Source organism: Haliaeetus leucocephalus, unplaced genomic scaffold (assembly GCF_000737465.1).
Source record: "Haliaeetus leucocephalus isolate CR32 unplaced genomic scaffold, Haliaeetus_leucocephalus-4.0 Scaffold164, whole genome shotgun sequence".
NCBI classification, from domain to species: Eukaryota; Metazoa; Chordata; class Aves; order Accipitriformes; family Accipitridae; genus Haliaeetus; species Haliaeetus leucocephalus.
The window spans coordinates 516768-544457 of record NW_010972600.1 but is presented as its reverse complement, the minus strand read 5'-3'; the positions used below and the strand labels follow the sequence as shown (position 1 = coordinate 544457).

The following is a 27690-nucleotide window of genomic DNA, read 5'->3' as shown; positions in this document are numbered from 1 at the left end:
TTGTTATAAAATAGTTTTAATTTCATTTCTTTTTGCATTACAAACATTCTTTGAAAGAGGCAATGGAATTCTGATGTTGTGTATGCTTACCCTCCCCACCCCACCTTCCACAATACTGAACCTGTAATAGCTGTTATCAAAATATACAATACATCTGTTCACCATAAAAAACTGGGTTTTGCTGCCCCCTCATGTCTTACAACAGGTATAAAAAAATTATAAATATGTACACCCTTTTGTTACTCACATTCTTTACATGCAAACACAGGGATCCAAAGGAAAAACCCACAATTGCCTGGGTTCCAGGGTTACCTCAATTAATTTGCTTGCATTTTGCAAAATATATATAGCCTGTGGGTTGACCAAATCAATGTTAAAGGCCACCAGACAGGTTTCATTCCAATAAGCCTCTTCCCAGTGTCTTGGGTGAGGTTGATTGAATGCATTTAAACGTTAAACCACAGCTGTTCCACTTGGGTTGCGCATGAATCCTCACACAGTAGAGTGCTGCCTGGGGCATGCTCAGGAGCACCAGCCCAACAGCCAGCACTCCCTGGCTGCAGGAGGAACGGATCTTTCACTTGGGGAGGGAGATGAGCAAACTAACTCTAGTTGACAACAGCTACCAAGACACCTGAATTTGCCCTCCTGAACATAAGATGCTGGCAAGGAAACATGGAGCTTTCCAGAGCAGCAGATCACAAGGCCTTATTAACAGGCTTACCCAGATTTAGAGGTAACTGAAACCAGCGTCTACTCGTCAGCTGAACTTTCTCAGCTCAACTGGGGCAACACTTTCATTGAAGATAGTTCCACGCTCCTCAGCCACAAACCAAAGACTAAGGCAGACAAGGATTACCAATCTCATGCCAGCAACCCAAGCTGAACCCTCACTCAGGCTTCACACACTTTTCCAGCATAATTCACATCCTCAAGAGTTCAGGGAGGAACTAAGAAAAGTTAAGACTTTTCCAAACACTCAGTGCTACGCAAGTCAAGAGCTCCCACACTAAGCAAGGAAATCATAACTTGCAACACTAAGACAGTTAAAAAACAAACTTTGGTCCACAATTTGCAGAAAAACCCTGAAAAAAAGTACAAGACTCTTGTTATTTTGCATCCAAACAGGTTGCAGGTTAGAGGGAAATGTAAGGCAACATCGGATTACACAAAATAGAAGGCAGAATGGCCCCAGAAAGAGTTGTAAGCCAGAAAAAATAAATGGTTGTATCCTTGGGAAAAAAAATGATCTGCTGCATTCTACTTTTAATAAATTCCCTTCCTATAACTTAAAAGATCTGGGCTTATAGGTTAAAAAGGTAAAAACTTTAGCCTGGGTCCTTTTATTTAAATTCACAAGCTATTTGTGCTTGTTATCTCAAACACTTTGCTTTAAAAGTCTGCTTTGCTTAACATGTTTTATCGATTTCATCACATTACTCATCCTCAGTCATGACCTCAGCCTGATAACTAAATTCCTGCCCTACAGTTTCAATTACAAAAAAAAATAAAATAAGAAAGTACAGTATACAAGGGTAATACCACAAAGGAGTAAATTTAGATTACGTTTATACCATCTTATCATTCTATAAAAAGGTACTTAAACTATTTCTTTTGCATATAAAGAGATTAGAATATTTGGTCAACTGGAAATATTGCTAGGCACAGATGACAGCAACGGCATCAAAAAGTATAATACAAGAATTAAAAAAAAAGCTCAAATGCTGAAGACATGCTATAAGAATGATGGCAGAGCTACATTGGTCTTGTTAATCTCAAATTAGGGGCACGAAGGTGACTCACATGAACACCTTTCTAAATGTGGGATATCCAATAATTCTTCAAATCCTAGCCAAGTATTTAGATATATATATACACACAAAATTTTGACAAACTCTTAATGATTCGTCTTCACAAGTGTCCAACAGTGGTTAATTTTGCATCTTGATCAATGCTCTTGTGAAGGGCAGAGCCTGTTGACTTGCTATTGACAATGGAATGTAATTTGGTCTTGGGAATGCTTCCCCACCCAGACCTTTCTGCTTAGCCTGAATATTACGGACAAAGGATCTTAAGTAACTCCCATTTGACGGTTTGCAGATGGCGATAAACCACAAGCAGATTGGAAAGTGGCATGAAGACACATGATACTATGCAGATTGAGACATTTCACGGACAGTGAGATACAACTGCCTGAAGAGTCAAAGCCCAATATTTTCTTTATCCACTTTGCCAGCTTCACTTGTCCTTCACTATGACAAGCTGATCCAGTAAGCCAGAGCTCACTCATTCCCCTCAACTCTCCCAATCCACTCCCTGCAGTTCAGATGTTTTCCCCAAAGAAGTAAAAGGTTTAAGGCACAGGATAGCAGATGCACAGTTAAGGTAGGATCAATGCAACTTATTTTTGTGCTGGGTGAGTTGGGAGCTCCTATACACCATGCATTTTGCAAAATCCTGACTCAAAGGCGCTAAAGTGAATTTACACAGTGGTTTTAGGTCTTTCAAGGCATGGATGGGTAAAGAAAATAAAAAAGGCATCAATGTGAAACCTGATAAACTTGTTAGGATCTGCTTTTTGGGGGAGAAGGAGCAGGAAGGGAGGGGAATTTCCCAGAGCAGGTTCCAAAGTGTAAACTTTAACTTGTGATTTTTATTTGAACAGTCAAGATTGTTACCCATCACCGCAATGTTAGCAATATGAATTAGATTTAATTTTTTTTTTTTAAAAACCGGTAAACTGATTTCTCTTTAAAAAAATAAAATCTCTGGTCTTTTAAGGTCACTTCAGCTGCATTTTTAAAGTGGCTTTTTTTCTGGAATGATGGAAGTTGAAACCCTAGTGTTCAGCCTTTTAAGGTCAAGGCTGAACCCAAGAGGTTTTAAGTCAAGTCCATTTTGTCTCACGCCTTCCAAAGCTTTAAATGGTGGACTTCGAGAAGGACACACGCAGGTGATGATTCTCACCCAGGTCATGATTATGGAGGTCAATGAGTGATTGAATGGCTTCTTCCACAGAGCCCATCTGGATCAGAGCCATTTTACGGTCCTTCCTGACAAGACAGAAGTCACATTCAGTACCTACTGTATGCAGAGTTTCCCCAAATCAATGCAAGTGTTCTTACCTAGCACTCAACAAGGCCAGTAGAAAATTGACTACCTGGGTAATTGCAATATACTTTCTTTTTATATGGAAGAGTGTATGTATATGATAAACATGGATGCCCAAACTTCTCACTCAGCTACCTTAGTTTTATTCAACTCATACCCATGATGCACTCAATCCAGGGTTACTCTGGAATTCTTTATTCCAGAGAGTCAAATACTACATTAGTGATGATTCTGCTCACCTTTAACTCAGCCTGAGTTGGAATTCTATCAGAACGAAGTACTTCTACCCTTCTCATACTGAAAAGCCCAGTGTAAGGACAGGACATAAGAGAAAACACTTACTGGAAGAATTTGAATCCTTTGACCATCCCACCATTGCTTGAAAATAACATCTTAAGGTCTTCTTCAGTTATTGAAGGTCTGAAACAAATAGTTTTTCCAGTCAAATGTATGTTGACAGATTAAATCTCTAAAAACCAATTCTCATTAGAGCCTTTTCTAAATTCTCTACCAGTAGCTTCTTGGACCGACTGGAAAGGCTATGAGAACAACAGGAAGATGTGCAAGATTTCCTCCTGCTAGCAGCAAAAAGCTGACCATATTTACTCTCACACTAAATTTGCAAACATTTTTATACTCAGCCATATAGGAACTCTCCATGCAGATACTTACGGGATATTGGACAGATGAAGAGTGGCAGAAGGGGGAAAGATGTTTTGGAAATTTTTGGAGCCTGGTTTCTTGAAACGATGTAGAGGAGAATTTCCATAGTCCTTAGTCAGACCCTGGTCTTCCTGTCCCTCGCGGGGAAGTTGTACTGTCTGATGCTTGGACAACGTTATACGGATTGGCTTCCCATGAAGCTTCTGACCATTTAAATGGCTCATGGCTGCAACAGTTAAAGACAGCACTGACTACAATGGTATTTCACAGTTTTGTTCAGACATTTAAATCAAAGCTAGAATTTCATTCTAGTTCTTCCCTATGCAGATACCACACCCTCCAGGAACTGCATGACAGGCATTGTTACTCTGCCTTATTGTTTATTCTATTTTCCCCTCTAGATTATCTTGTACAAACAAACCATACCTTTTCCAGAGCTGCCCCAAACCATATGCAGGCAAGCAATTAGATGCACGGACACATTCAGGTTTTGGGTCTTTTTTTGGAAGAGAAGTACTGGTATTAAAGCCTTAATTACTCATTAGGTCTCTCAATGCTAACAGTCTGATACTTTTAAGCTTGCTTACCAAGCTGGGCCTGGTTTCCATCAGCCATCTGAACTAGGGCATTCTCTTTCTTATTAAATAAAATCTTCACCCTCTGCACATCACCATAGACTCCTTCAAAAAGTGAGGAAACAAGAATAGTCTTAGGTAGGGGAAAAAAAATGAAGTCTCATTCAACTTAATATTAGCTAATCAATCCAACAGCAAAAACATTCATTCACAACCAGAACTGATCTCATTCCAACCATGGTTACTTATTCTGCTCTAATTAAGGAAAATTCTTATATAGCAGAATAATAATGGAACAATACATTAAAGAAAAGACACTGGGTTTCAGCAAAAAAGCAAAAATCTTACTGCCAGAAGACTGGACAATTTAGCATGCTATCACAATTTAAAACTCTTACAAAAGACATGCAAAGCAATAAACCATGCATAACTGAACATAAAATAAAGGCAAACTAAATTAAATAGCAAACTAAGTAAACAATGTAAAAATGAAATTATGCATTCAAAAAATGGCAAACTGCAAACTGTACATTTTTGAAGTATCAAAAAAGTAATCTCAAATAAATGAAAAACAAGGTAATAAAAAGTGTGAATAATAACATACCGAAAAGAATAAAGAGGCATTGGGGTGTAACTCTCTTTAGAGAACAGCAGAGCAAGGCAGCGGAGGGACAGGGAAGAGGTAAGGAATCGAAGGGGAGAGCGAGGTTGCACAAATCGTCCACAACGAGGAAGGGCAGAGTCCCCGCAGGAAATGGCGAAATTGGTTGATGGATGATGAAGTTTTCAAGATGGTTAATATTGAAGGGCAGGTTGGTTTCCGAAGAGCAGGGTTTGGTTTTTTTTTTTTTTTTGGAAGGGGAATGTTTTTATTTTTTGTTTCAAGCAACAACAGGAAGCAGAAGTACCGTGCAGTCAGTTGGCAAAGAAATTCCGGATCAGGGGAAGAAAAAAAATTCAGGGATGGGGAGAAAAGAAAAAAGTAGCAAAAAACACAGGTCAGTAAATACATAAGGAAATATGTAGTGTTCCATCAGTCAGATTTATAGAATTCTACATACAATAACTTGTTTACAGAAACAGTTAATAGGTTTTACCTAGTGGAACACAATGATAAAGAAAAGGCACTTTTACTTAAGATATACAAAGAAGTAAGAGACAGTATCACAACAGAGTGACTTCTACAGGCTTTAATATTGAATTAAATTGCAATGGTATTCCCTAAAATTTGACTGAAAATACTTTCTCGGACTACAAGAACTTCTTAAAAGAAATGAATTCATGGGCCAAGTCAAAAGCACAGCTGTATTTGCTGCTTTAGGACCAGTGACTACAGGAAGCAATCCATATTGCAATACTTAGCTGTAACAAACCAAGGAAAGTCCAATTTAGATACCAATCACTGCCTTTAAAGCAAAGGATTATCCAGACGAGCAGCTGTACCACTACGAAAAAAACTCAAAGGTCTGCTAGAAGCGCTTGCTATGAAGGAACTTGGTACCTCATTTGCAACAGAGGTCTATTCCCTTCCATCTCCGTGGCTTGACCTCACCACACAGAAACCCAAAACTGCTGCTACTCGGCCAGAAAGGCAAGAAAAGCATCTCTGCTCCCAGTGACAATAACAACTTTGCATGCAGACAAGAGTCTGCATTCAAAGTAAAAGTCAATGCAAGCTGAGACACATAGCTTCTTCCACTCATCAAGGAAAGGAAAAATGGAGTAATTTCAGTTTCCATGATTCCAGTTCAGAAAAAACCTTATCCATTATTGTAGAGTAGTCACTCCAGAGAAATACTGTCTCTTAACTAACTGGTTGTGGCACAGGTAAGTTTCTACAACACTGATTATACAGGCAATGAAAAAAGTTTCAGGTCTGTTAGTTCACAGCTTCAGTACAAGTATCAAAGTCTCTCTAGCCCAAAGATAAGCTGGATGGATAGTGAAGAGCTCAAAAAAAATACAAGGCATGAAATAACTGGTTGCTCCTACTTAAACAAGAACTGTGCACACCGTTCAGACACTGCTCAGAGCTGTGAACACGTGCAAATTAAACAGAGGTACAGCACAGTCCTTTGTCCTGTCACTGCCATCCAAACAATGCAAAATCATCCCAAGAAACACACACTTGACAATATCACACTGGTCAAGAATAATGATGCCAGCTCTTAACATTTAAGACTTTTGTTTGAACAGCAAGTCATGGGACCAAGCCAGAGATGACAGTTCCTGGAATGGCAGAGGAGTTCCTAGGTAGAAAGAGCAACTCATCCAAACCAAAGCTGTATCACAGTCCCTGCCATTATTTCATGCCCTGGAGAAAATAGTCATGACAGATAAAAAGAGTAGTCTGAAATACTGATTCAATTGGTTCATCTCATCAAGAGTTAAGCATTTTGATCATTCATCACATCCAGGCTTCCCCTTTGATGCAAAAGAGGTTTTGTGGTTACTCTGACATCACTGGTAAGTTTTATAGCTTTGCCAAGTAGTATTAACTTGTGTGTACAGTTCCACCAGTTAAAGTGTTTTTCAGCAGAGACTCATCATACTCTACTGCACACACCAGAAGATTCTACACTTTCAATCCAACAAAGAGCCAACAAAAGCTGACTGAAGAAAAATCCAAGATACCCGTATCAAATTCTCTTATGATGCTGTCTTTAATGAAAGAAGATTTTTGTTCAAATATCACTTGCTTTATTTTTTTAAGAAACCCAAATATATTTCAACTCACTGAGTTAAATAGAATTGAAAATGTAAACTGTGAGCTGTTAAGGGATTTAGCTAAGGAAAAACGTCCAGGAATCTTGGAAAGGGAAAATGTGCAAGCACATGGCAGAGGAAATACTGCACAGGTACAAGGTCAAGCTGGCAGGGGTCCAGACACTACACAGAAAGAGCAAAGGTCAGAATGAACTCTCTCTGTAGTTCTGAATTAATGTATTAAAAAACTAGAACATGCTAAGGAAAAGAAAGAATGGACATGACTATTCTGTGACCCAAATGACACTATTCCATGGGAATGGCAGGGAGACTCCAAATAGAAGAAGGAGGAAGGGACAGGCATTGTAGTCTTTATGGGACAAGAGCAGGCAGGCAACATCCTTGGCTTTGAACCAAGGAAGAGCAAGATTTTAATTTGAGATGGACTTTCATTTCCCTTCAGCAACTAGAGTACTGATCTGCTTTGAGTTTTAGAGCTGGCAAGGCACATCATCTGCTTTTCTAGTTTTGCCGTTTCCTTTAGGATACAGTAGGATTTCACTTTCAATGAGTTTCAGCACAATCTGTGTTCAGAAAGTGAAAGCAGAGATAACAGGAAGGAGAAAAAAGTAAAGTTAGGACTCCACTAACCTCAGGGTTCAGATTGCTAACCAGCAGAACAGAGTTCCCTGCCCCAGTGAGGCCGGGAATGGTAATCCGTCCTGCTGCAGCCGCTGCAGCTGCTGCTGATGGGATAGCCAAAGGAGCTAGTGCTCCATGAACATTTGGAACTGATAGGCCTGGAAATTAAAGAATATTAACCAGTAAAGAAATTAACAGCACGTACTCTAGTGTATTTGCTGCACCAGAAGGGAGAACAGCACACCTTCTATAACATGCAAGTAATAATTCAAAACACAGTGACCATATATTCTAAGAGTAACAGGAGCCTCCAATTCTGGTGCTGCAGGAAATGTTATAATTTCTAATAGTTTTTGCTCTTGCAGTGCCTGGTGCTTAACAGGTGCCTCTCAGCACTACCTTGTTGACTACAATATTCTGCATGTTTCACAAGAAGCAGAATCAGCACAAAGCCTCAGCTCTGTTGGTGCAGGAAAGGTATCGCAAACAGTGCATTTGTAAGGGTCTTTCCAACCAGTGCATGCCAAAAATGCTTTGTTTTTTAACCATGCATATAACAGATATTGCATGCTACCATCAGCTAATCTCTTCTTGAATGGAGAAACATTGAAGTTCTATTTATAGGCATTTCTAGGTTGCTCACAGTAACAGCTGGCACCTCAGTGTATTAGCCCTCCAAAGAGAAGAGCTTTGGAGTTCAAGAAACAATTGCTAGTAATCAATTAAATGAAATTACTTTTCAAAGTAGCATTGTGTATTTCCCCAACAGGACAGGATATTAGCAAAATATTAATGGTTCAACAGTTTGATCTGAGCTTGTTTGTCATAAGCAAGGAAATTCCATCATTACAAGAAAGTCAACTTAGCTTGGTCTGCTATGAAAAACAAAGCAAAAATTGTTTAGTCTCACACTCCAATGAATGTATTTAGAACCAAAGTCTTTACTCTCAGACACTTGGCTACTTCTGTAAGTAGCAATAATTTGTTACCTGCAATATGAGCTGTAAACTTCACAGTGCAACTGTAACTGTGTAATTAGCTGCACGTTCAAATACTAGCTTTACTCAAAATATTTAGGAAAAAACAAAGATTCCTTGCTTTTGACCACATTTACAGCTGTCAAAGTGAGTTCCCAACCTCTGCAACCACACGAGGAAATACAAAATTCAAGAAATTTGATCTCCTCCCCATCTCCCCTAATTATTAAATACTGCCTTTACTGTCTCTCCCATCCTACTACCCACTTTTCCTCTTGTCACTGGGATATTGCCTAGCCAGAGGTGCTACAGCTGCACACTCACATAAGATTATGTACTGAAACACCATTTCCTTCTATGTTTAAGTGCCAGCATTTAGAATTTACGTGACTAGCCCCCCCCAAAATAATCTCTACTTAGCTTTAAAACATCAAGATGCTTCAGCAACAGAAAACCTATATAGAAATTTCAACTTACGAAATACAGTACCTGCAGCCTGAGGAATTGCAAAGGTAGGAGGAAAGCCAGCTCCTGCATATGGAGAAGCAGAGATTATTCCTGGGGCACCTGGGAAAGATATACACATTATACAAAGACACCCATAGCAACAAAACTCTAGACTTAGCTGGGACATCTTGATCTGTCCTTCAACATAAGCATTTAGTTGAAAGCTAAACCCTAAAACATAAACAGTAATTCAAAAATGCCTCTAATGTAACACTGAACTTCAAGAAATTACAAAAACTATTCCTCCTCTAACTCTGCTGTTCTGAAACAGCTATTAGAATATAGCTGTTGACCAGAATACAAGCTAGTAGCTCCTGTAACTGTTTAACCACAACATAGTTTTCAAAGTATAGGTTACAAAACCCCTAATTATCCCTGAGTCCATACTGTAGGCAAAACAGCAGATGGCACTAGAAGCACAGACAGCTGGAAAACCTTAAATAGTCTGCACCCAAATGGAGAGCTTTCAAAGCAGTAGCAAGCACCCACATCCATATGCTCCTACTAGTATTTTACCCTAGTCCAGTTCAGTGGTTCCCAATTTTCCTCATTAGTCACACTGTATCCCAAAATTTTGTGGCCAAATACACTAGGATTACATCTCCTCACCTTCCCCACCTGACCAGTTATATTTGTCCTGCTCCCACTTCAAGAATGCTCACCAAAAGCAGCTGCCATGGTCTGATCAAGAGAGGGCTGGTTATCCCCAGAAGGTAGGTCTGGTCGTGTATAATCTCTGCTCTTATCATTATTGTATTTTACATTGAGACTTGTGAGCTTTGAGAAATCTATGCGCAGCGTACAACAGGCATTGTAGATATTCTGTCCATCTAAAGACTGCAAGGAAACAAACCATTCTTCATCCAAGATGCATTTGTACTAAGATCACAGCAATAAACCTCTGAAGAGAGAAGGTGTTAGTTACATCATCCCAGGTACCAGCGTGTATCTTCAGATGGAGCAGGTATCTTGCTTTGTGTGAAGAAAACACTGCTTCACTTCATCCCCTCCAGCATTCGCCCAAGTTAGCCATACTGCTCTCAGTGAGGAAATTCCCTCCCACTCACACATGTGATCTGCCATTAGGGCAATGCTCAGGTAAACCTAGTGAGATCACCAAATACTCCAAAATGCTAGTTTCTAACATTGATCCTTGGTTAATAAAAGCAAGCCTAAAAGTTAAAATAATTTAGGTGTTTAGCACTGCAAGCATACTACTCACCAGTTTGGCATGCTGAGCACTCACAGGGTCAGCATATTGTAAGAGGGCCTGAAATTGGTTGTTCTTCGTGAACGTAATTATTTTCAAGACTGTACCAAATTTGGAAAAAATCTGCAAGATAATATTTGCATATCTCATTATCTCATTTCCAGTAAGTTAATTTCATATTGATCTCCATTATTAGAAGCAGAAACAAAAGTTATCCTTTCACCTTGTTAGCTTTCCAATTTAAAAATTTAAGGTTTTAAACTACACCATGGGCATTGTTTAACTTGCATCATGGCATCAGACTAGAAAAACATCAGGGTGACTGAACTGCCCCCTTAATTTATTTGTTATGAATTCTTACACAGGAAGATTCACATACACCTTCACAAACTGGAACTTTTCCAAGAATTTCAGGGATACTTAAATGCAGTCAAGCTTGCATTTTAAACATGAAGATTAAGTTAAGCAACCACAGCAGTCAGCAGGAACTTTCCATATAGGCTACTGCCTAAATGACTCCTGGACACAGTATTTGTTTCCCCCTACCCTCACACAAGGACATGTAGTAGTAGCTACTTCTGCTAAACCCTAAACAGAATTTGAAGAGCTGTTTCGAAAACATAAATATTTGTCCCTTGCACTGTACCAGACTGTAATCCAATTAAAATGGACCAGCAATCAAATCCCTGGAAATTAAAGTCTGGCCAGATTGGGACCAAAAATAGAAGAATTTTGTGTAGGTGTCAGGGTCTCCAGAAAGTAGAAATTTGACAGCTATGTTCAGAACTTGAATTATACAGATAAAAACCACATGCTGTTAGAACACAGACACTGCAAATACAACAATTCACTGTTTGTTGCTACCTCCTCCTCCAGGTCAATCTTCAAGAAGTTGTAGCAACATATTTTACCTGATGCAGAACATCTAGAGTGACAGGATAGAAGAGGTTCTCAACAATGATCCTCAGGACAGGGCTCTGGCCAGCCATTGCCATTCCTGCATCTACTGCTGCAGCTGAGGCTGACAGCGCTAGGTTTCCAGACTGAACAGAATTCACTGCTTGCAGAGCTGCTTGGGCACGCTGCAGAACCAAACATTCTGTTAGACCAACACTTCTGCTTGCAAAAATACACATTCAGCTATTCTCGAGCTTCCTATCTGCAAACTACTAGCAGAACTCAACAGTTAGCAGAACAACAGAAAGCAATTTACTCTTCCTAAGGCTGGGGATGCAATGACTTTATAGCCCGTTTTAAACGTGGACAAGACAGACCACCTCAATCAGTAAGAGCAATGCAAAAAATACAAACTAAATAAAACATGAAGTACTTATGCTACTGCTAGAACCTCACTCAGTATCTACTGATGCAGCAAAATTACTCCACTGTTTAAAAAAAAAAAGAAAAAGAAAAACTAGGCTCTTCTGGGGTAAAATACCACCCCCAGAACACTACAGAAGCTGACAAGGCTGAAAGATTAATGCACATCTGCTATAAGGATCCAGGAATGAAAACTGACTTGGAGTTTTCCTGTAGACTCCCCCTCACACATATAACATTATGATGCGCTCACTGTTGTGCATCAGATTCTGGCTTTGTTAGATGCACCGAATAGTAGCATTTCATCTGCACAGCATTAGATGCTCTGATCCTGATGAACGTCAGCCTGAAAAGTGAGAGGAGGCAAACTGGATGTACTCAGCAGCCACCCCTGATAAGGAGGCACAAGTAACTTGAACTTCTTTCCAGTGTTCCTGTCCTGAAAGATTGCCAAGAGCAGTTGAGCCAAAAAAGGGAACTTTTTACCCTATGCAGAGCATATCTTGCACAGAAACTCTAGACAGCCCAGACAAAGCCTTAAGAACTGCTGTGTTCAAGTGCTGCCTGCCTCAAAGCTAGCACTTAACCAGCAACAGATTGTGCTCTACTGCAGACACAAGTTTTGCGCCCTCAAAGCTTCATTTTATATAAAACTTCCAAATATTAGAAACAAAGGTCCTAAAGCACAAGACATTTAATTAAGTCTTTAGACAGGTATTCAGTTACTGTTTCTAACTAAAGAATGCTAAAAACACCACTTCTCATGATCTCATATTCACTATGCATTTTCTTCCCCCAACATTAAGGCAGTTTTAGCAGCTCATTTAACAGTCCACTGAGACTTTGGGTAAAAGCTATTATGGGAGACCTTATTCCACAAGCTAGAAGCTAGTATGCTCTGTTTAGCACTTTGATAGTTAAACCAAATCTCAAAACCCTCCCAGGCCTACACCAGCAGCACAAATCAAAACAGTAGTGGAGAACTGTCGGTCCCTCCCACCAGTATGACAATGTAAAGAACAAAAACTAACTGCTTGGTTTGGAGAGTTGTCTGTCTTAAGCTCCTTGTGGTTGGAGAACTGAATATAGATGGGCTGGCTTCGAAGGACTGGAGTGACTGTGGTGTAGTAGTTTACCATGGTGTTGGCTGCCTCCTCTGTATTCATTTCTATGAAAGCCTGTGCAGAAGTCAAACCCAACAGTGACACATTATCAAAGCAGCTCACACTAGGAGACAACATTTAAGAGTACACAACAGCATAAGGCAACTGATAACTTTAGGAGAACCTCTAGCTGAACTGTAACTGTATCTGATTTTCACAGCTGCATTTACATGCAAATTTTTGTACACAGAATTGTTTAAGAACCAACTGTACATAGAACAAAAGAGGATCTACACTGTCCAGACTGATTTAATGTTATGTTTCAGTCTCATCCTAAGATCTCCTTGCTACATATATTTAGGAAACTGGCAATGACAGAAGCATCTGCAAGAACACAAAAATACAGCAATAACCCAGACTCTTAACACTTATGATATTAAGCAATTTCCCATATTTCTCTACAGAGCAGTAAGCTCACTCACTGTTCCATACCTTTATGGTCTTCTCTACTTCAAAACAAAAATGTAAGGGATCATAGCAAATCATTACATTAAGTACTTACACATAATCACACCATGCAATATATCAGAGGCACATTTTCATAATTAAGATTAAAGGCATAGTATTTTAAGCAATGATTAAAAGTTGGCTTGCTTTCTTACTCCTTAATTTGCAAGACAATTTTAGTTACCAAATTAGTGCACACCTTCTGCATTACCCAAGAGTGTTTTAGTTTTACTCAGCTAATTTATCATATCTCTAAAGGTGTCCTTAATATGCAAAGTTACACTGGTGGTTACTCAACTGTCAAGCCAGCTTGCGTGAAAAAGGCCAACTCATGTCACTGCTGTCCAAATAATTTACCTGATCTGTAATTTTATAATTAGCATTATGCCTGGTTTTAAGTGACAACCTATAATTATGGACTTGCCTCCTTGTACAGCCTGAAAACAGTATTTTCTACAGCTCATGGGATAATAATGGAAAAGTAAAATAATAGTATGCAGAAGTTATTGACTCCTAATACATGACAGTTGTTTAAACAACTCAGATCTGCTTTACTGATGACAAACTCATCAAGCCTTTGACATAACCCCTGCTTTCAATTATGGAGACAATACCTGATTTTTTCCTTTCAACATTAGAAGATTGGTGACCTTGCCAAAAGGTAAGCCCAAAGAAATTACTTCTGCCTCTGTGACGTCACTGGGGAGTTTACGGACGTGGATTACTCGGGATGGGACCCCAGCACTTCTACTATCGCCTTTGAATTTTTTGCTGTCGTTTCCATTAGCTGTAAAAAGCAAGAGTTACTGCTTATTAGAGTGGGTTTGAAAGAATATGCACACTTACAACTTTTGACAGTTTGTGCTCTCCATCCAGTTATTACTCTATTACAGAGAAATTCCAAAGTCTAATTTAACTAGAGTCTGAAGACACATGGCTTCCCCCCCTCCCCCAAATTACATGATGCAAGTGACATAGCTGAATGCCACTGCAATGGAATCAGCTCTCCAGTGGCCATTTTACAGCCTGTTTACAGTACACACCCACCCACACTTCTACTTTGTGTAGGTATGAGCCACTAATTCTAGACTGCTGCTTTATTCCTTTTCACTTTGACTGGTGTTCTTGGCAATGAAGTGGTTTGAAGGGGACCTCTTAAGGAAAGTGATATTAAAACAAATACGAACCAAAGCATAATTTTAGATCAGATGGATTATACATATGGCAAAGACTGTCAGCAGCACACCACCAAAGACATGAGCTGACACAGTCTGGCAGGGAGGCCACTGGCAGACCATGAAGGGCCTCAAAAGACAATGGTAGCCCAAAGAAAGACAATTCAAGACACTGACAAGCAGAGGGCAAAATCTGGCCTGAGCACCCAAGGATATTGCCTTGGGTGGGATTACTAACCTCTAGATGGTTTAAGACTCGCAAATAGCAGCAAACTACTACATACAGCCAAAATAACCCTACATGAAATTCAATTGTGCTTTAAGTGTAACAATTTACAGCAAAACCTGCACATTTTAATTCTGTAAAATCATTTTAGCAACTGTCCTGCAACAATTTTATTCAGTCTACTAACCTTTCAAGGGTATAGGGCAGAAGTCTATTATTATTCAGCACTGTCCTACAAAAGGCCTAGTAAGTACTAAAAATAAAGATATTTTAAAATCAAGACTAAGTGGGGGGGAAAACCAGACATTCTCACAGTATTTGCAATATAAATTGTTATTCTTTTTTATAGGCAATATTACCTGCAGAAGAAGAGTTGCTGCTCATGATAAAGGGTCCGTTAGTAACACAAGTAGAGAAAAGCTCGTCAGATCCCCGCTGGAAAAGAAAAGATGAAAGGTAAACTGACAGCATTTTTACCAAATTCTATTCAGGTACTCCTAAAGCAGAACAATTGAGATTAAGCTGTAGAGGAGCTGAACAGAAGCGTAAGTGAAAATATACTGACAGTGGGCTGTGAACCTCACCTCCATAAATTAAGTATAAGTAAGATCCAATTTAGTAATTGAGTAGCACCATCCAATCTCTCTCTTCAGCTAAGAATTAGGAATCTTAGAAGTTGAAGCACTGTGGAATTGTCTGAAGCCACTAAATGCAGCGTTCTGCATTGATATTCACATTCTCCTAGTCTATCTAACAAAACAGATTTCTGACTACTCCTATCAGACAAGATTTTCATTCTTTTAGGTTAAGCTAGAACAATACTGTAGTTGATCAGGAACAGCAAAACAGATAGGCCTCCTGGCGTTCATCAAGAGGACAGATACTATTTTACTGGGGGTTACCGGGAGTAAGGAAGCCTTAAGCAAAAGACAAGTTACCAGAAGCTGGCCAAAACTGTTAGTGTACGACTTCGCAATTATGAACCCAAGATGTGTATTTTCCAGTTACAAGCAGAAGATGCAACTTTCAGAAATTGAGACCTGAAACGGATCTCCTCCCCCTCCTACTCCAAAAAAGGGCAGATCAGTAAAGCAAAGCTACTAGCAAAAAGCTACTCTTCAAATTTTACAGCAGAAATAGGTCTACATTTAGTAATTTGGATTCTAGTGCAAACTAGTCTGATCACTGCTTTGTTGTCTTCTAGCCACAATCCCCAGAACAGCAGCAACAGCTTCTAGGACTACAGTACCATAAAGTCTCAGCAAGCACATTTAAGTCAAAAGACAGGCTAGCATTCTGAAGCAGAGAAGCCAAATTACCACAGGTACAAAATCTTAGTAATCCCATCCTCTGTTGCCTCTCACACTAGGAGTTGTTCTACATTAAAGTCAACATGGCTACTTGCAAAACAAAAAGCTGTGAGTAGCACAGCATATCCCAACACCTCGATTCTTTGATTTTTTTTTTTTACTGCAGCACTGTGCATTTCAACTCTATGGAGGAAGAAAGCATTTGACAAAAAATTCTAAAATGAGCTGTTTCTACTAGAATTTGACTACCTAAACAAACTGGTATTGCAGAATTACAGAAATGCATTTATTCTAGGCTTTTAGTAGCTGTAGGTGTAATTCCATCTACTTGCACAAAGTTATTGAATTGCAGGCACCCGGCACTTTTCCTCCATTCCCTACAAATAAAGTTAAACAGACCTATGGAACAGATTACTGTACACCATGTATGTGTTTCAATTGATTACAGCATTCCCTGTAAAGTCACCCAAATTACCTCAACTGACCAAGAGTAGTCTAACCTAAGTAGGAGGTATGAAAAACACTACTAAGACAAAAGCAAACAAGACTACAAATTACTCCTTAGCACAATCTATACTTATATACATAATACAGCTTAAAATCAGTATGGCTTAATTTCAAATAAGTTACATAGAAGACTTCAAATCCCATTGTAAACTGTGAGCAAACATGATAATATAAATCTAACACACAAAAGCACTCTCTCATAATTTTCTACATCACTCTAACACAGAAATACCACACTAAAAAGCTTTCACCAACAGAAAAAAAAAGAACAGAGCTCATCCCTGCCTTGGCTAACTCCCACCCATCTTTGATGGAAACATACCCCGCTTCACACTGTGGCCACCAGACACTCTACCTTCCACCATGCCCTATATCTGGTGGCACCTGCAGAAACAGTATCTGTGTGACAACAAAAGCTCTCCGCTCACTTCCCCAGCAAACAGGTTGGAAAAGTAGGTCACACAGAAGCCCCAGAACACCACATTACAGACACAGGTTTGGGTTTTTTCTTTCCCCCTCAAATCTTGAATTTCTTGTTTGACTACTCACTGCTAGCTCTTCAAAGACAAGCTCAGGGACTTTGATGTCCTGAATACAAGAAATTAGGCCAGGTTCCAAAACCACAGTTCATGTGGTGCTGCTGGTCACCTGCAAGCACTGACCAACTTCCACAAAGGCTATGGGCACCAAGCAAGGTCATCTTCTTCTAACATGGTATAGTAATTAGGAATAGGCCTTTTAACAGCTGTTCTAATTAGCACTTGGATTCCTGGGTACAGCAAGAGGCAAGCTAGTCTGGGAGGCTATTAGACTGTGATTCCATCCTTTTGATGATTCTAATGCATAATTCCAAGGCTAAAAAAAAAATCCACCAGTTTACTGTAAAAACACTCTTGTGCCTTAACTGCTGCAAACACTACAGGTACAGCTTTACTTTCTGTGGCCCAGGATACAACTGGCAGCTATTTACAAGAACCACCCACCAGCAAACAAAAGCCCTACCAACACAGACAAGTGTTTACTGGCCTCAGGAAACCCCTTGCATCGGCCCTAATGGACCTTGAACTTCTTAAAAAAATGTTCTTAAATAACTCGTAAATTTCTGAACATACAGAACTCCAGCAGTCCCAGTATGAATCAATCCATCTGTGCAAGCATACTCGGGCAGCCCTTGCAATCCATCATGGAAACACCAGGAGAACGAGCCACATATTTGGCTCTCGTGGAGGCAACACTAGGAAACTATAAACTGGAAAAACAAACATTTATACTATTATGGAAAGAATTTAAATTCCCCAAATTTAACTTTCTTAATGGCTTGTTTAAAATAAACATTTTCTCACATATTTGAAAATTTACTTGCAGGGCACTTTGACAAGGAATGCTTATTGCTGCTGGTTTCCACATGTCAATGTTTCTTTAATGAAAGAGCAATTTCAAATCCACTCCCCTCTTATCTTGGAGACAGTCTACACTGCCCGCTGTGACCAGAGCCAGGAGGCAGAGGGGGATGATTGTTCGACATCAAAAGAAGCAGCAGTCAATTTGTAAGCTTCCCAGCTGGAAGTACATGCAAACGAAGAGGGAACACTGCAGCAGTTGGAAAACTACAATTATTCCAAGGTCTTTTCTCTACACGAGGAAACACAGGCAGTAAATACATTGTATTGTGCAGTTATACAAAAATTATTCCACAGAGACTCCCTTTAAAAGAATGGCTTTTAAAGTGCAAACCTAAGAGGAGCATACCCAGTGCACGAAGAAGTTACACTGGTTACACAGTGCTGCCATCCCCACAAGGGTACAGACCCATGCTGCCAAGCTTCCCACAGCAGAAGGAAGTTGCACCAACTATGACTTTTCATCAGCATTTGTTCTTCCTCCATTACTGCTGGAGCTGATCTCAGATAACCACAAGAAATCTCTATTGACACTTTTTATTTTTGAATGACCCAACCTGAGGCAAATAAAAAACAAGCGCTCTGTTAATCTGCACTCAGGAACTTCAGCAGGAACCTGTATCAGTTGTCTGTCTTTACACTTGCAGTGATTGCCATAATCTCTTTCCAGACTCTAATGTCTTTTTTTTTTCCTGTACCTGTCAGGAGCTATAAGCTTTAAAACCATGTTATAAATTCAAATGCTCCATACCAAGTATCCTAATTGAGTAGAGCCAGAGGAACCAAAGGAAGCCTGGTTGTTTTAAAAGGTTTGGAAGAGTTTCTCACCAACAACATATCCACTGGGTGTTTTGAATAATATTGGAAAAGCTATTGATCCTTAAGTACTTTAAGTTTAAAACTATGCAAACCCAAACAGCTGTATGGGTGCTCAGCTGCTCACCAGCATCAACCCACAACACTACTTTTCTACCTTTTTTTTATTCTCCAACTACCATGGGGAGGCCCAGCTGTGCAGTGCTTCATTCAAGACACAGTTCTTCAGATTCTGAAGTTCGTATCCCTGCTCACAAGAGGCATTAATTTATGTTGACATTTCCATTTAGCTAATTCTTTTGCAGCTGGTATTTTTATGACAAGATTAACAGAAGCAACAGTGTGCTAGCAGTAACACTGCTCTACATAAAATTCTTCATTTGAACTAACAAATCTCCTCTTCCTGTTCATAGGAAGCAAATACCACTTCTGAAATTACACTGCCAGACCTTACCTAGACCAGGGCAAGGCTGTTTCTACCACCAAAATCACCAGTCAGCATGCATACTACTACCAGGTAAAACACTGCCTGGGAGCGTTTCTATGACAGCAGCCTCCTTTTGTCTGCAACACTAGCAGCTACAAAAGGTCTATTGCTCAAGCTGCATTAATTTAATAAAACACCCATGCTCCGTGTAGTCTTGCTATCAATACTTCTTTAGTTCCCTTTTCTGAATTGGAGAAGGACAGTCTGCTGCAAGGTAGAATTCTGCTATTTCATATTTTTCCAAGTTATCTTTTTTGACCACCCCCCAAGCCTGTAAGCTTTTTTTTGCTTTAAAGTGTTAACAATTAAGTTCTAAGAATTTTTAATTTGTCTAGGCTTTCACAGCTTAAAAAGCAACTGCTAATTCATGTGAAAACTACAAATTGCCTCACTGTCACTAAGATTTTACCTGAACTTTACCACAGTTTGGAGTGAAGCCAGAGATTGTCCCAGCTTCTACCAGCACACCTAGAAGCACTACAGAAATTCAGCTGCCCTATATAATCCTTTATCTACTTAAGATCCAGTCAGTTATTTTAATTGGATTACAATAGGTCAACTGCATTCTGCCTGTGCAAAAGGCTAGAAACAAATACAAACTAAACAACCATAAAAACAGTAATTTCAAGACAAACAGGTGATATTAATCAACTTTCAGAAAGCTACAAGTTACAGGCAGAAAGCAAAATTAAAGCAACAGCAAGAAGACAGGGCATATGGGAAGGAAGAGGACAATGACTAGAGCAGCCAGCAAGCTACAGGCTAGCCAAGCTTAAGATCTATGAAAAAACTACTTCTTTCCCTGGCTCACTGAGGTAATCCTTCATCGCAGCAGCATTCTCTGCCTTTGGATATGGAACACCTTACATTGCTCTAACAATTTTTTAACAGACTAAGGATACCAGTATCAGCAGTATTCTTGCGAGGGACAGGATAGATTTAGGAGGCATACAGGCCATCAGCTAACATGCACTTACAAAAAGCAAAGCAGGCAACAAAGCTGCACCTGGAACTCCTCCACCTCAGAAAACAAAGACTAACAAAAATCTGTACTGTTAGAAGTCCTTGGTCTGCTTTTCTTAACTTCAGATAAAAAAACCCTCTGACAGAAGTTTTGCAACTCTTCCCAACCAGAGCATGCAAGCATTGTTCTTCTACTTCACTTTCCCTATGATTGTAAAAAGATTTTGGACCCAGTAAGAGACGACCACAGCATTTTACACAGAAAATGACACACAAATCATTGAGAAGCTCACGGAAACCCTTTGCTCTGATCAAAGCAGCAAAAAAATTTCTTTGAGCACAGAAAGAATGAAGGGCCTCTGAAGTATGCTTCAAGGGCTCTGTATGAGGTCAATCCCAGAGGAATGGAAAGCTCAAATCACTTTGCGAAGAAACTAATACAAGCAATCCAGCCTGATGACATAATCATTCACTCATGTTACATTCCTACATTTTTTGCCAAGAGATTCAAGAGCTAGGAATGGACCTAAATTTAAACCACTCGGGAGAAGGATGCCAGTTTTCCTTGTCTTCCACAGAAGACTCAATTCCAGTGAGGTTCGCTTATGTTACCCCCATGCGCCCCTCTTCCTGCCCCCCACCTCAAGCACTCTTTAGTCATTTAAAGGTAGAGCACTGTGAAAAGAAACATTCCAATTTGGGTGACAAACAGAAAGCATGAGTCAACTTTTTTGTGAAAGCACCTCTGCAGAACACACCATACAAATGCATCCTCCTTCAGTCCTAGTAAAGTTGGAAAGTTAAGATGAACACAAAATAACTTACAAGATCCTGAAGACTGCTAAGTGAAGTGTGATACTGCTGTCCCACCAGTCTGTAAGCAGCAGTTAACAAGCTCAGTGTGTCACTCATCCCTCCACTGCCCCTCTGACACACAGTTTATCATCTGACTGGAACCAAAAGCAAGAGGTGGGGGAGCGAAAATCAATTTAGTTCACTAAACCGCTCATTGCACCCCTGTATCATTTATCAAATTAAATCCAACCCTGTAGTCAGCGTATTACATTGATACAGTGAATCTGTGGTGGAGGCATTAGCCTACCTGGCAGGCTCAGAGTACATACTTTTTTTAAACCATGCTCTGTTCAGCTGGGGCCAACAAACACCTGTCACCTACCACTTAAGGCTTTTTAAATTGTTATAACCTCACTCTTGTCTGGACAAGATTTAGTCTAATACCTTCACAAAAGAGCCAGCACAGTAAACTTCCCACTAAGATTCACAATAGCATACTGGATACACACACATTTTCAGTATCTTTGAAACTAGGTTAGTTGGTCAAAGCATTGCAAAGAATTTAGTCCTTAGGAAAATTTTCCTACCATATGTACTGCCACAATAGCTGCTACCATTTCTATAGTACACAGAGATTTTTTGAGTTCCTAAAAGACACTGGAAACCTAAGTATTACACTAAAGCAATTGCTCATACAACCCGACACATGATTTTGCAACAAGATGCATTATGAGCTCAAGCACACACCAGCTTTAGCAGGAAGCCGGATCCTCAACCCACTCATCTCATCAGCCCCTCCCTGACTTTCTCAGTCTTTGCTACTATGGAGACACTCTGTGAAACAAACCTGCCCTTTGAGCAAATAAAAGGTGTGGCCATTTTAAATAGCCCAAAATTCCTAAACTTCAAGTACTGCAGTAATGCAGTCATTCTGGCTTTGTAGGATAGCACACACCCAGGCTTTATGATATACTGTTCCCAAGTTGAAACTTAACTAGTAGTCAACCTTGAGCTTTTTAAATCATTGCAGTGGAACAGACAGGTCCTTGGTAAAGCTTAATACAAATACTATCAGAAAGAAATACTGCTGGATGAGTCATTTTGGGAAATTGGAACCTATGAAAGAACATTTTGTGCCCAAATCTGTAAAGGGCAAACTGAACATGCAGGTTTAGAAGGAACTCCACACTAATTCAATCTCATCTAAATTGCGGTTGTGTAATAATTACAATCTGCTTTGGCAAACACTGAGCAATCATTACATTGGGATTACCAAAACACACTTGCTGAACTAAGCACAGTATTCAACAAGTTTTCATATGAAGCGTGGAAGACAGCTATACCAGAACCACATAGAACTCGAAATTAAATAATGGTTACTGTTCTTGCTAGTGTGAGGTGACCACAAACGTGGCACCAGCACATCTACATTTTCTAGTTGGACAATACTTGAAACAGATGTGACTCAGAGACCAAAGTCTATCCCTACACTTGTGCGATTAAAAAGATAAAAGTTCAATAAATTAATGTGTGTTAAATATTTTGCTGTTTTTTTTAAATCACAGGTTGAGGACAAAGTAGGCCTGAGGTTAAAATAGAATATTTTCTACAACCATTTTATTAACTGATCATTTTCTAGAAAGTCTCACACAATTTCATTTTCATCTACAACAGGAGTCACAGCTGGTTGCCATTCCAAGTGCAAATAAGTTGAGCTAACTTCCACACAAAAAAATTGTTTAGATGTGATAGAGAAACTGCTTTAAAGATCTGATAGCCAATAAGCCTGTGGTAGCAATCTTGCTTAGCACCTGTGCTTCAACCAATAGCTTAAACTCCTGTTAAACTTAATACAGATTTAAACAGTTTTCATAACCCAACCAGAGGGTTTACCAATTGCCCTGCGAAAGACAGTTATCTATAAATTGAAGACGCAGGTGCATAAAAACTGCATGCAACACTAACACAGATTAGACCAAGCTATTTACCAAATCCATCTGACACCATGCTTGGCAAAAGACACTACCATCCATGTACCTTGCTACCAACATGTGGCTTACATGTGTGATCATGCCTGTTGGAGAGGCCACAAGAGCCAGCTTGTTGCAGCCTCTAACTAAAGCCATAGGAGGGGACTGGAATTTCCTCACAACATTCTTGGCCTGCTGCCTGAAGCCATAATTACTGTTCCCATGGCAAAGATCCTGGCTTGATCACAAATCACTTCTATGCAGTCAGCCTGTATCACACTGTAGCAAACCCCGTTTTAAAAATTAACTTCTCAAATGCCACAGAAGTGTACTTTTTGTTTCTGGAAGCATAATCTTTCAAAAAGAGTTCAACTTAACCAAGAAACTACAAGATTATTCAGCACCTAAACTATTCTGAGACTTTTTCCAATCACTGAAACACAATTTCACTTGAAGAATAATGACATATCATAGTTCATACTCTTTCTAGTAAGTCAGTCCTGCTCAGAGACCGTTGCAGCTTAAAGAGATAGTGATATCTAGGCAAATTAAAAGGAAGGGAAAGGAGATAGAGTGATCTTGATCAAATTACTTGGAAGAGGCAACTGCAGGGGTCAGACCCAGTACCTTAGAGTTCAAATACAGTGCCTCCATCTTAAGGCCATACACTTCCTTTTCAGACAGCAATGAAATTATGGAAGAACTAAGTCTTAAATCATATGTTTCTAATCTGCAGGACATTCCAGAAGGCTGTGAATCAAGAGCCCCAACCAGAATTGTAATGAGCTTCCTAAACAAATTCACACACTTTAAACTGAAGAGCCTGTGGACTAGGCTAGATGTGAAGCCCAGGAATGCCTACTACTATTACCATCCTGATTAAAAACAAGACCATCAGGCAGTACAGTGCTCAAGTAGTAAGCCATAAGAACATCTGGGGACTACTTAAGTTACAGAACCTAAATACAACGAAGACCTCAGAATGATTAATAGAAGTGCATGTGAGTACCCTTAATATGTAAATTAAGTATGTGAGAAAATCCTAAAAAAAGGTGCCAGCACCCTCCCTTTTAAAACAATAAAGTAGAGCAAACTGATACATACTTTCATAAAGTCCTCAATTTGGAAGTTCAACTTAACAACTGGGAACACTTAACAGCAGGAAGACAACCAAGAGGCCACTGTAAGTTATCTTTGACAATTTGCTCAGCCATGTTTTAAGTCACAGGCACTTTTCCTACTTGTCTGAAAATTCTCCAACTTTGCAACATTCCAGTCACAAGAACAGAACATCAAAAAGGTCTACTGGTGTCTCATAACATATCACCTCAAGTATGACAATAGCTGACAGCTTTTGGGGACTGTTTCCAATACCTGAAACTTCATGGCATACCATTCCTACCTTCGTTGTACATACATGGCAAGAATGAATAAGTTTACAGCGCAGATTAGAAACAGTTTTCCAGCTCAAATTTTCATGTCTAATTCAGAAGCTCAGCCAGCAAGCTCTTGTGAGCACAGCTTTCAGAATAGATGCTAGCAAAGTAGTCCCATCTCCACCTGAATCTCATTTCTATGTATATGTTTTATAAAGTCAGCAGATGACAAAACTACACTTCCACAGCATTATTTTAAGTTATCAAGCAATTATAAAGAACATCTGCTTCTGAAGGGGGGAATCAGTTAATCCTTGAAGTGATTTCAGTGATGCCCCAGGGATCAAACAAATGCTGATGGATGAACAGAGCTCTATCACTGTAGTTATTTCAGCAAAGGCAACACTGAAATGCTTCTATGATATTACAGAAACCTTCTTCTGCATTCCCTTCAAACTACTTACTGGCAAACCAAAGGAGGGTAGATTGAAGTGAAAGCAACACAAAAGCAACAGCAAAATTTCAGAAGACCTGTAGCCAATGAGGTTTTACACTTACCACAGAGATAACTATTTTAAGAAGCAACTGATACATGATTTGATTACACAGCTTTTTGAAACAGAGATGCCTGTACCTCTCTCCATGCAAGAGTCCTGCAGTCAGAGGATCTTTAGTACTACAGAACAAGCAGAGTATGGGGAAACTGTCTGGACATAGCTAACCTGCACACAGCCACGTAGAGGATGCAGGCTTAAGAGAAGCCTTCGCTTTGTTACTAGCTGTGCGCAAACAGGATTCTAACTCACCTAAGCAAATCCATGACATGAGTAACACGTTACACCATAACATTAAAGAATGTACTTTTATTACATGATCTGCATTAGCATATTCAATGACTTATTTAAACAAAATCAGGTAACACGGCTATGCCAAAAATAATTTTAAAACTTACCTTTATCAAGATGATTCAACTTCCCTTTTTGCTTCTGCCACTCTTTAAATTTTGATTCAACTTTCTCAAAACCTGCCTTGTCTGACTTGACAAGAAACCTCATTTTTGATGGATGCTTTGTCTCACCACTCCCCACCCCACTGTACAACTGGCACAATCATGGTCACAGTTCTGTCCTGTGCTAGGAATGAAAGCACTTGGATGGGATTTCTCCCAGTCCTCATCTTAGACATGTGACTGTACTGCACTAGGGACTGAGATCACCCCACAGATGGGAGTGATGAGGCACACAATACCACATCCTGAAGCTTTTCAAGATTCACTGAGAGTACTACAATTACAGTTTTAGAAGCTTCCTGGTCAAGTTTAGTTATGTAAAACCACTTCTTAAAGCTGCAGAAACCTAAAGCTGCAAATTACACATTGTTAAAACCGAGGGGACTTTTACCTAGATTAATGAGTTTACTAGAAGATGTTGTATCAAACTGCTCTACAGCAGTCAAGATGACATAGTCCACCATTTATAATGGCTATGAACTATTAGCCAACCTTATTGTCCAGGCTCAAGCCCTTCCTCCTCCTCTGATGGCAAACTGAACTCCTTGTAGCAGACAGCATTCTCAACCAGAACCAGACACTATCATGGCACTACAGTTAATTCAAATTTCAGATTCTCATGAGATAAAGTTGGAATAACCTTTCCCCTACTGCTATTAAATAGAGCCCCTTCAGGCATTTAACACTTCTCAAACCCTAAAGCACTAACAAACATGCCTATGCTTAACAGCAGTCACATCTAATTTTGTACTTCCAATACAAAAAACTATTTGCTGTCTAGGAGCAAATTCTCTCTAATGCTTCTACTTCACTTATGTAGACCTGACAGAGCTCACACTATACAAGCTCAGCTCTACCTCAGATGAGTTCTATCACACACTGCATCACTTCACCAGCCTATTCAAGTTGCCACATGCAACTCTCTCAGTCAATAATGAAGATGCTAACAACACACAATTTGGGCCATTAAAAAAAGCTGGCAGATTACTACGTTGAGGGCCAACATTCACACACATACTATCTAATAAAAAGAACTCACAGGGCTGAACTTACTGTAATCCTGATCCCAGAGCATTAGCTACAATGTTCACAAAGTGAAATGAAAAACCTTTAATACATGAAGGAGTGCCAGTCTATCCTGCACATTCCAGTTTAACATTTCACAGGAATGAGCTTTTATCCTGTGAACACAACAGCCTATTACCACTCACAGCAGATAAGGAGGCTCCCGTCAGCACTTTGAGTTTCAGGGCTAAGTCTGCACTTTCAAAACCTGAGACTAGAAGGGTAAAGGTCATATTTACTGTACTCAAGAGATAAAAATCAACAGCTAAACACTCAATTTTTTGTGGCAGAAGGATTTTTGACATATAACTGAATAGGAATTCACATAAACAAAGGGAATAGAGTTCTCAAAAGAAAAAAGACCAATTTCTCCATTGAGAAGCATTGTCTAGCACAAAAATAACAAGCATGGCTTGACATTTTAGTAGGGGAAAGGGCTGTTTCTAAATGCAGTAAAGTTCTTTTCTGAGAGTTGATAATCAATGTCCAAACGCCAAGAGCTAAATGCTGAGCCATAATACAAGTTTTAAATGCACATGAAACTAAATTACCTTCTGGTTAAAACCAATTTACATGGTACCAGAAAAAAAAACCCTTTAAAGCTGAAGATCTACATTTGGTGAGGCTAAAACTAGGTCAGATGCTGAGCAGTGTAAAAAGAGAGAAAAAGTGAGAAGTGCCTACCTTTGTACCAACTGTTATATCTTGGACAATGCTGTAGAAAAAAGAAAGAAAAGGATTAAAAAGTTAGATAGGTTTGCCACAAATATCCAGCATAGTTTACAGTAGTAAGAAAAAAAGCAAGTCAAAGTGCACAGTTGTCTTTGCAAGTGAGCCAAGGACAGTTTATACAAAGAAAAATTATTAGATGGTGATGGTGGAGACCCAAGACCCAGCAGTGCTAGAAAACTGCAGCTCTTCCACTTCCTATAGTGGAGCTTGCTCTTTTTGCAAGGGTACCACGGGGGGCTAAGACCAAGAAACCCACAGTTAACACAGCCTAGCATTCTTCACAGGAATGTGATGCGATTCAACCACCACCTCAGACTAAACCAAGAGCAAAAGTGTCAAGACTCCACTCCATCACCAATATTCACTTCTGCAATTCTTAACAACCTTATACTCAAAGGAGTAACCTCTGCTAGGCTGCAAAGAGGCTATCTCTAGCAAAATTATCGAGTCAATACTGAAGACTACTAATGCTACAGTTCCAGTGGTACCACAGACAGACAGCACACACCACGCTGAGTTTGGGCTGTTTTCTCAGCCA

The 27690-nt window shown here is 39.6% G+C and overlaps 1 protein-coding gene across 1 annotated transcript; it reads right to left on the bottom strand.

Moving 5' to 3' along the window:
- Nucleotides 1-27196, bottom strand: PTBP1 (polypyrimidine tract binding protein 1). The gene is made up of 14 exons (XM_010563152.1): nt 27105-27196; nt 15082-15157; nt 13936-14108; nt 12743-12889; nt 11303-11473; nt 10404-10514; nt 9844-10018; nt 9164-9241; nt 7707-7855; nt 4954-4987; nt 4362-4454; nt 3784-4000; nt 3454-3531; nt 1-3053 (listed from the first exon to the last, which is right to left on the bottom strand). The coding sequence occupies exons 2-14, from the start codon at nt 15104-15106 to the stop codon at nt 2921-2923; spliced, it is 1584 nt and encodes a 527-aa protein (XP_010561454.1). The 5' UTR covers nt 15107-15157; nt 27105-27196; the 3' UTR covers nt 1-2920.
- Between the last annotated feature and the right edge of the window lie 494 nt (nt 27197-27690).

Excerpts from the sequence above, each read along its gene's own strand:
- PTBP1 (XM_010563152.1), bottom strand. The coding sequence starts at position 15,106 with ATGAGCAGCAACTCTTCTTCTGCAG. Across the intron at positions 11,474-12,742 it reads ACAACTCTCCAAACCAAGCA|CGTGCCCAAGCAGCTCTGCA; the intron begins GTTAGTTTTTGT and ends TTGGTTCTGCAG. Across the intron at positions 9,242-9,843 it reads GACCATGGCAGCTGCTTTTG|GTGCCCCAGGAATAATCTCT; the intron begins GTGAGCATTCTT and ends TATCTTTCCCAG.